This window comes from Geospiza fortis, unplaced genomic scaffold, assembly GCF_000277835.1.
Source record: "Geospiza fortis unplaced genomic scaffold, GeoFor_1.0 scaffold777, whole genome shotgun sequence".
Lineage (NCBI taxonomy): Eukaryota > Metazoa > Chordata > Aves > Passeriformes > Thraupidae > Geospiza > Geospiza fortis.
This window is the reverse complement of record NW_005054689.1, coordinates 11,733-20,796: the sequence shown is the minus strand read 5'-3', so window position 1 is coordinate 20,796 and position 9,064 is coordinate 11,733. Positions and strand designations below refer to the sequence as shown.

Sequence of the window (9,064 nt, the reverse complement as noted above, 5' to 3'; positions counted from 1 at the left end):
GAAAAGGAGGGAGAGAGAGATTCACACAGGCAGGGAGTGTCAGTCCGAGGGGGACGGTTTCAAACCAGGGATGGAATGGAAGGGATTCTGGGGAAACCCTGCCCTGGTGAGATTTCTGCAGCCCTGACCAGTGTGAGCTCCTGCCCTGGGCTGCCCAAAGATGGAATTTTGGGAAGGAGTTCCTCCCTGGGAGGGTGGGGAAGGGCTGGGATGGATCCCCAAGGCCAGGCTGGAGCTCCCTGGGGCAGTGGCAGGTGTCCCCCCATGGCAGGGGTGGCCCTGGGTGGGCTTTGGGTCCCTTCCTTTCCCATCCCAGGGTTCTGGAACCATCTCCAGGATTTTTAACCTGTGCCTTGTCACCTTGCAAGTCTTTCCTTGCCTGTGGTCCTGAGCAGCTTCCCCTGCCTTGATCCAAAAGGGTTCCAGGCAGGAGCACTGGGCTGGTTTGGTAAAGCCCAATAAGAAGGGAAAAAGGAATAAGGCACAACTTTGAGCCAAATAAGAAAGTAAAAAGGAATAAGGCACAACTTTAAGCAAAGTAAAAAAGGAATAAGGCACAACTTTCAGCCAAATAAAAAAGAAAAAAAGGAATAAGGCACAATTTTGAGCTGAGTAAGAAAAAAAAAATTAATAAGGTGCAGCTTTAAGCCAAATAAGAAGGAAAAAAGAAACAAGACACAACTTTGAGCCAAGTAAGAAAGGAAAAAAGGAATAAGGCACAATTTTGAGCCAAATAAGAAGGAAAAAAGGGACAAGACCCAACTTTTCTGTAATCTTGGGGCTCCTCAGTTTGCTTGGATCAGCTCCAGGGACTCACAAGGGCCTCGAGAGCCACCGGCTTGGCCTGGGCACCAGAGCTGGGCTTAAAAATAGTCCTGGCTCTGGCTGCTGTGCAGCTGCTGCTCTGCTGGGCTCAGGGGTTTGCAGCAGCCCAGAGCTGCTGGCTGTGGGAGCTCCTGGTGCTGCCAGGCCCCAGCAGGGCTGTCCACAGGAGCCAGGAGCTGCTCCAGCCCTTCCTCTGCCTGCCTAGGCCCTCCTCTCCTCCTCCTCCTCCTGCCTTGTGCAAACCCAGCTGGCTCTGCTGCTTTTCCCATCCAGCATCTGCTCTTAATCCTGCCTAATTAATCCCTTCCCTTTGGATCCCGAGCTGCTGGCAGGGCTCGGGGCCCTGTTGTGTCTCCTGAGCACCGTGAGCTGCCTCGCAGCCCAGCTGGGAGTGGGGCCTGCCTGGCTTTGGGGTTCTGGGGGGCAGCCACGGCCTCTGCAGGGCTCCAGCTGTGCCCTGGCTCTGCTGCTGCTGCTGCTGCATCCTCACCAGGCCCATCCAGGGGGACACAAAGTCCTGGAGGGCTTGGAGCAGCCGCGTTTGTTTGCTGCGCACACGGAGCGTTGGCAGCGTTTCTGTCACTCCTGAGTTTTCCCTGCTTGGCCTTGCTTGGTTTGTTCTGCTCTCTGTGGCACTGTCTATTCCTTTTTCCCCTTTTTCCCCTTTTTCCCCTTTTTCCCCTTTTTCCCCTTTTTCCCCTTTTTCCCCTTTTTCCCCTTTTTCCCCTTTTTCCCCTTTTTCCCCTTTTTCCCCTTTTTCCCCTTTTTCCCCCTTTTCCCCCTTTTCCCCTTTTTCCCCTTTTTCCCCTTTTCCCCTTTTTCCCCTTTTCCCCTTTTCCCCCTTTTCCCCTTTTTTCCTTTTCCCTCCTTTTTCCCCTCCTTTTTCCCTCCTTTTTCCCTCCTTTTTCCCTCCTTTTTCCCTCCTTTTTCCCTCCTTTTTCCCTCCTTTTTCCCTCCTTTTTCCCTCCTTTTTCCCTCCTTTTTCCCTCCTTTTTCCCTCCTTTTTCCCTCCTTTTTCCCTCCTTTTTCCCTCCTTTTTCCCTCCTTTTTCCCTCCTTTTTCCCTCCTTTTTCCCTCCTTTTTCCCTCCTTTTTCCCTCCTTTTTCCCTCCTTTTTCCCTCCTTTTTCCCTCCCTTTCCCCTCCCTTTCCCCAGGGTAACACAGGGGATGACCAGAGCTTTAGTTTGGATGTTAAAATGAAATTCTTCCCTGAGATAAGAGCAGGAAGCCCCTGGATCCCTGGAAGTGTCCCTGGACAGGGGGAGTGAGTGGGAGGATGCTGAGCTCACTCTTGATTTCCCTCCCCAGAGCCAGCCCACAATTCTCCCTGGAATACCCGGGGAGCTCAGGCTCCACAGGCTCCTGCAGCACCACCTGGGGCTGTTGGGAATTTGCTTTTTGCTCCTCTGCACGTTCTCCCTGCCAAGGCCTGAGCTGATTTCCCCTCCTGCTCACGCTGCCTGTCCCTCCTTGCAGAAGGACAGAGAGCTCTGAGTCCCAGCTGGGCTGGAATCCCAGGTGCTGCCAGGTGTGGGCAGCTCCTGCCCGAGTCACCACCGTGCCCTTGGTGCTTCAGAGCAGGTTATGGATGGTTCCCTTCCAAGGAGATGTGTGAATGGTTCCCTTCCAAGGAGATGTGTGGATGGTTCCCTTCCAAGGAGATGTATGGATGGTTCCCTTCCAAGGAGATGTGTGAATGGTTCCCTTCCAAGGAGATGTATGGATGGTTCCCTTCCAAGGAGATGGGTGAATGGTTCCCTTCCAAACAAAAACGTTTGTCCAGGTGCACGGAGAAGTGTGTAGGGCTCTCCCTTGGGATTGAGTGAGATCTGAGTGCCGTGCAGAGCTCCAGGGGCTGTTGTGGGATGGAGCCTTCCTGCAGCCAGCCAGAGGGAGCCCCGGGGTCCCCCAGAGCAGCGCTGAGTGTCCTGACCTGCAGCTCCTGTCCCCTCCTGCAGGCTCTTCATCGAGAAGCTGCCGCAGCACCGCGACTACAAAACCGCCGTCATCCCTGAGAAGAGGGAGACGGTCAAAGTAAGTGGGGACGTGCTCAGGGTCATCAGCCTGGGGCTTCCCTGCCTCTGGGATCAGTGAGCCACACAAATGGGGGAAGCCTTGGCTGGGCCAGGCGGTGCTGAGCCCTCGGGGGTTCGGGTCTGGGCCCCTCACTCCATGAAATCCATTGAGGGGCGGGAGCGTGTGCAGAGATGGGGAAGGGGCTGGAGCCCAGGAGCAGCTGAGGGGGCTGGGAAGGGGCTCAGAGGGAGAAAAGGGGCATCAGGGGGGTCCTTCTGGCTCTGCACAACTCCTGGTCAGGCTGTGCTCCCGAGGAACAGGGACAGGATAAGGGGAAGCAGCCTCATGTTGCACCAGGGGAGGTTTAAGCTGCATATTGGGAAAATTTCTTCCCCAAGAGCATTGTCCAGTCTTGGCACCAGCTTCCACCATCCCTGGAAGTGTTCCAAGACACCTGGGGACACGGATTAGTGGTGGACAGCCGGGGGAATGGTTGGACTGGATGATCTTGGGGGTGTTTTCCAACCTGAACAACTCCAGGATTCTCTGAGTGACACTTTGGGGGGTTCTCACCCCACTGCACTTGCACTGGGCTGGCTGTGGTGTCCAGTTGGGGTGTCCTTCCTTCCCTGTTCAACTCCCTGCTTTTCAAAGGCCAGGAGTGGTGGCTGGTGACTTTCTTTTCTCCAAGGGAACCCTTGGAGGTCCCTCCCAGCCTCCAGAAGCTGCAGCTGCTCTGCCCAGCGCTGACAGAAGAGGAAAGGACAGCACTGCCCCAGCTGTTGCTCAGTGATTTTGGTGCTGCTTTTTGGGCTCTCCAGCTGCTCAGGTTTTGTTTTTCCTTGCCTTGGGGCTGCCCCAGGCTGATGCTGAGTTTCCTCCCCCAGCAACTGAAGGAAGTGGCCTTTCCCAAGGCCGAAGAGCTCAAGGAGGAGCTGCTAAAGAGGTACGCCCAGGACTATGCTAAGTACAAGGAGCAGGAGGTGAGTGACAGCAGAGAGTGCAGGCTGTGCTCCCTGGAGCCCCTCAGCCTTGCAGGGCTCCCTGGGTGCGGGGGAATGGCCAGGCTGGGTGGCCCCAGTGTCACTGCAGGTGGCTCTGGCAGAGGTGGCCCTGGCTCTGCCTGAGCTGGGGCTGTGTGCTTGGTGTGTTCTCTCTGCCCCACGAAAGGAAAGCACCGCGTGATGAGAAATTAGAAGCAAAAATTCAGTTTTAAAAGGGGAAGGGTGTGGGGGTTGTAATTCCACCACAACCCCGGGGTCTGTGCCCTGGCTCTGCTCCCTGTGTATCCCCAGCCAGCCTGAGCTGGGGCTGTGTGCTTGGTGTGTTCTCTCTGCCCCACGAAAGGAAAGCACTGTGTGATGAGAAATTAGAAGCAAAAATTCAGTTTTAAAAGGGGAAGGGTGTGGGGGTTGTAATTCCACCACAACCCCTGGATCTGTGTGGGCAAAGCAGTCAGTTTGGCTCTGGACTTTAGAGCATAGAGGGAAATGAACCTGGGGTTGTAATTCCATGGAACAGGGAGGGTAAAGCAGTGGCTTTCCTGCCCTTGGTGCAGCTGGCTCTGGATCTGTGCCCTGCAAGCTGAAATTCCCTTGCACAAAACGCTGTTTGCTGGTGTCCTTTAGGAATAACCTGGGAATGGCTGCTCTGGGCTGGTGTCCCCCTCTCTGCTGCTGTCCCTGGGTGTGTTCCTCTTGCAGCAGCAGCAGGAGTAACTTGCACTCCCTCTGGCCTTGCAGCAGCAGCTGGAGGAGGAGAAGACTCGTGTGGCCCTGATGAAGCAGCAGCAGGCAGAGCAGGAGCAGTTCCACGCCTTCGAGGAGATGATCCGGCAGCAGGAGCTGGAGAAGGAGCGCCTGAGGATCGTGCAGGAGTTTGGGAAGCCAGAGCCACAGTCTGTGGATGGACCCCTCATCCCTGGCGTGGAAAAGCCCCCAACAGATTTAATCCCAAAGGTTCCAGCCTCTCCAGTTCACCCAGCAAGTCCATCAGCGGGGACTGTGCCCTCCAAACCTCCTGTTGTGGACAGATCTCTGAAGCCCAGTGCTTTGGGGAGCCCAGAGAACAGTTAGTACCTCTTGGAGCAGCCCTTCTCCCTGCTGGGGCTCAGCCAAACGCTGCCAGCTTCTCTGGAGAACCTCTGGGGGCTTCTCTGGGAAGCTCTTGGAATCTCCTGATGGTGGGGCTCTGCTCTCCTGGGTCACTGGGTGTTGTCCTCCCTGCTCTTCCAGCCTGTCTGCCTTTCCTTGATCCTAGACCCTGCTGGAGATGGGGTTTAGCTCCTGCCTGAACCCTCCTCCTGACCAAATCCCACTCAGTGTGCTTCCAAAACACTGATCCAGACACGTCCACTGATTCTGACACATCCTGCTTTAAATAACATTTCCCGAGGGTGTGTGGTTTCATTTTCAGTAACAAAACACTCCTTTTGCCCCCCTGCCAGAGGATCCTGCCCCTCTCCATCCCTTCCCCTGCTCTGGGTGAGCTGGTGCGGGTGTCACAGTGACACAATTCCCTGGGCTCACCCCTGCCAGGTGACTTTACCTGCCCAGGTGGATTTTCCCGGTGTCATCCCTGCAGATCCTGCCCCGAGGGAGCTCCCCCTGGCCGTGCTCACTGTGCTCCCTGCCCTCCCCAGGTGCAGCAGTGGATGTCCTCCGCCAGGTCATTGTCCCCAGGGAGCTGTGCCACAAGTTCCTGCAGCTGGCTGATGCCAACACGGTGCGGGGCGTGGAGACCTGTGGGATCCTCTGTGGGAAGCTGGTAAGGACACAGCCCCCGTGGGGACCCCAACAACAGCCCCATGGACACCCCAAAAGTGCCACAAGGGGCTGCTTGTCACAGTGTCACAGCTCAAGGAGCCCGATTTTTGTCCTGGATTCTTCAGTGAGGTGTCAGGCCTCCATGTGAGTGTTTGGGGATGATGTGCCTCTCCCTTTGCTCATTTCTGGGTTAGGGTTTGCCCACCCTGAGTCCCCATTCAGCTTCTTCTCTCCTATTGGTGACATTCCTTGTCCAAAAGTGGCACAAGGGGCTGCTTGTCACAGGAGCCTGAATTTTGTCCTGGATTCTTCAGTGAGGTGAGGCTTCCATGTGAGTGTTTGGGGATGATGTGCCTCTCCCTTTGCTCATTTCTGGGTTAGGGTTTGCCCACCCTGAGTCCCCATTCAGCTTCTTCTCTCCTATTGGTGACATTCCTTGTCCAAAAGTGGCACAAGGGGCTGCTTGTCACAGGAGCCTGAATTTTGTCCTGGATTCTTCAGTGAGGTGTCAGGCCTCCATGTGAGTGTTTGGGGATGATGTGCCTCTCCCTTTGCTCATTTTGGGGTTAAGGTTTGCCCACCCTGAGTCCCCATTCAGCTTCCTCCGTCCCACTGGTGGCATTCCTTGTCCTTTGGGTGTCCCAGCTGGTGCCCTCAGCCTTTGTTCCCCCCCAGACTTTGTGTGCCCAGGTTTTGGCAGCTCTGCCCTGAGCCACTCCCAGGAGTTTGCTTTGGAATGAAATTGTTTGATGGAGCAACTTCCTGCAGCCCAGCTGCTTCCAGGCTCTGGGGATGCTTCAGGGATGAGGCATCGGCCCCTTTGCAGTGGAGAGCTGGGTCTGGGGGGGTGTCCAGGGCTTCTCTGAGCTCCTGGGGGTGCTCTGCACAGCAGGGAGAGTGAAACAGGGAAAAAATCCTGCAACTCCTTTAGAAAAATCCTGCAACTCCTTTGGAGAAATCCTAGAACTCCTTTGAAAAAATCCTGTAACTCCTTTGGAAAAAATCCTAGAACTCCTTTGGAAAAATCCTGTAACTCCTTTAGAAAAAATCTTGTAATTCCTTTGAAAAAATCCTACAACTCCTTTGCAAAAAATCCTGCAACTCCTTTGGAAAAAATCTTGGAACTCCTTTAGAAAAATCCTAGAACTCCTTTGGAAAAATCCTGTAACTCCTTTGGAAAAAATCTTGTAATTCCTTTGAAAAAATCCTACAACTCCTTTGCAAAAAATCCTGCAACTCCTTTGGAAAAAATCTTGGAACTCCTTTAGAAAAATCCTAGAACTCCTTTGGAAAAATCCTGCAACTCCTTTGAAAAAATCCTGCAACTCCTTTAGAAAAATCCTGCAACTCTTTTAGAAAAATCTTGCAACTCCTTTAGAAAAAATCCCACAACTCCTTTAGAAAAAATCCCTCAACTCCTTTGGAAAGATCCTTGAACTCCTTTGGAAAGATCCTTGAACTCCTTTGGAAAAATCCTGCAACTCCTTGGAGCTGCCCCTGCAGGTGGGTGGTGGATGCACCCATGTGTGGGACTTTGCCCTCTGCTGATGGAGTAACCAAATTATCCTTTGTCTCCTTCAAAAGGCAAAAAGCCCAGCAGTTTTTCTCCTCAATTTGGTAAAAAAGACACCTCGTAAGACCTTTGAGACTTCACTTTAAACCTGGGGCTGCCTGATTGGGCAGAGGCCAAAAGGCCTGGCCTGGGTAATTCACTAGAAAAAGAAGAGAACAAAGGGAATAATCCCTTTAGTGGGGTGTTTTAGCAGGAGCAAAAACCTCTTAGCTCAGTTTTTCTCGGTAAGAACTTTGCTATTTTGCCTTTTATTAAAACCTTTTCTATTTCCAACACTGCCTCAGAAGCCATCCTGCTAATTTGATGCCATTCAGAGTAGCTGAGCTGTCTCAGGTGGAATAAGTTCTCTCCGAGCTCATAAGACCTAACTCAAGGAGAAAACCACCATGCCTGGGCTTGTGCCAAGGCTCAGGAAGGTGCTGAGGTGCCCGGGGTGTGCCCTGGGTGTCCCAGCTGCCCGTGGTGGCCCTGCCTTGCAGATGAGGAACGAGTTCACCGTCACGCACGTCATCGTCCCCAAGCAGCTGGGGGGCCCCGACTCGTGCACCACGGAGAGCGAGGAGGAGCTCTTTGTCATCCAGGACCAGCATGGCCTCGTCACCCTGGGCTGGATCCACGTGAGTCTCCTTGCCCTGGCCCCCAGCCCCAGGGGAAGGGCTGCTGGAGCAGGAGGGGATGGCAGGGGATGGGCAGCAGCCTCTGCTTCTCTCTGCTACAGCCTCGTTCACTGCTCTGCTGGGGAAATCCAGGCCTGGGTAATTTGGGGTCTCTTCTAAAGCATCAAGCCATGAGATATTGGGGAAATTCTTCCCTGTGAGGAAGGAGAGGTTCAGATGAGATATTGGGGAAACTCTTCCCTGTGAGGAAGGAGGAGAAGTTTAGATGAGATATTGGGGAAATTCTTCCCTGTGAGGAAGGAGAGGTTCAGATGAGATACTAAGAAACTCTTCCCTGTGAGGAAGGAGGAGAAGTTTAGATGAGATATTGGGGAAACTCTTCCCTGTGAGGAAGGAGGAGAAGTTTAGATGAGATATTGGGGAAATTCTTCCCTGTGAGGAAGGAGAGGTTCAGATGAGATATTGGGGAAATTCTTCCCTGTGAGGAAGGAGAGGTTCAGATGAGATATTGGGGAAATTCTTCCCTGTGAGGAAGGAGGTTTAGATGAGATACTGGGAAGAAACTCTTATTTGAGGAAGGAGAAAAAGGTTTAGATGAGATACTGGGGAAGCACTTCCCTGTGAGGAAGGGGGAGAGGTCCAGATGAAATATTGGGAAGAAACTCTGTGCCCAAGGCCAGGCTGGAGCCCCCTGGGGCAGTGGCAGGTGTCCCCCCATGGCAGGGGTGGCCCTGGGTGGGCTTTGAGCTCCCTCCCAACCCAACCCAACCCACTCTGGGATTCTCTGGAATTGGCATCTCAGACACGAAGCTGACGTTTCAATCTCTGGGAGGCAGCAGCTGCCTGAGGCCTTGGGCACGGCAGTGCTGCTGCCCCAGAGCTGTCCCAGGCTCTCAGGGCTGTCCCCTGTCCCTGTGCAGACCCACCCCACCCAGACTGCCTTCCTGTCCAGCGTGGACCTGCACACCCACTGCTCCTACCAGATGATGCTGCCGGAGTCCATCGCCATCGTGTGCTCCCCCAAGTACCAGGAGTGAGTCTGGGGTGCCAGGAGGGGGTGTGGGACTCCAGGAATGTGGGTTGGGATCCATGGGCTGGGATGGGATGGGATGGGATCCATGGGCTGGGATGGGATGGGATCCATGGGCTGGGCTGGGATGGGATGGGATCCATGGGATGGGATGGGATGGGGTGGGATGGGATCCATGGGCTGGGATGGGATGGGATGGGGTGGGATGGGATGGGTGGGGTGGGGGGGGGTGGGATGC

General features: G+C 54.3%; 2 protein-coding genes across 2 annotated transcripts in view; both read left to right on the top strand.

Moving 5' to 3' along the window:
- Window positions 1–1,984, top strand: part of LOC115949023 (trichohyalin-like) — a 14,477-nt gene extending 12,493 nt beyond the window's left edge. Inside the window, exon 9 of the mRNA XM_031065158.1 lies at window positions 1,980–1,984. Coding sequence (XP_030921018.1) covers window positions 1,980–1,984 — 5 coding nt within the window. The remainder of the gene's footprint in view (window positions 1–1,979) is intronic.
- A 502-nt stretch (window positions 1,985–2,486) lies between these two features.
- Window positions 2,487–9,064, top strand: part of STAMBP (STAM binding protein) — a 7,704-nt gene continuing 1,126 nt past the window's right edge. Inside the window, exons 1-7 of the mRNA XM_031065157.1 lie at window positions 2,487–2,542; window positions 2,784–2,859; window positions 3,729–3,824; window positions 4,587–4,911; window positions 5,483–5,607; window positions 7,659–7,796; window positions 8,717–8,829. Of these exons, the coding sequence (XP_030921017.1) occupies window positions 2,487–2,542; window positions 2,784–2,859; window positions 3,729–3,824; window positions 4,587–4,911; window positions 5,483–5,607; window positions 7,659–7,796; window positions 8,717–8,829 (929 nt within the window). The remainder of the gene's footprint in view (window positions 2,543–2,783; window positions 2,860–3,728; window positions 3,825–4,586; window positions 4,912–5,482; window positions 5,608–7,658; window positions 7,797–8,716; window positions 8,830–9,064) is intronic.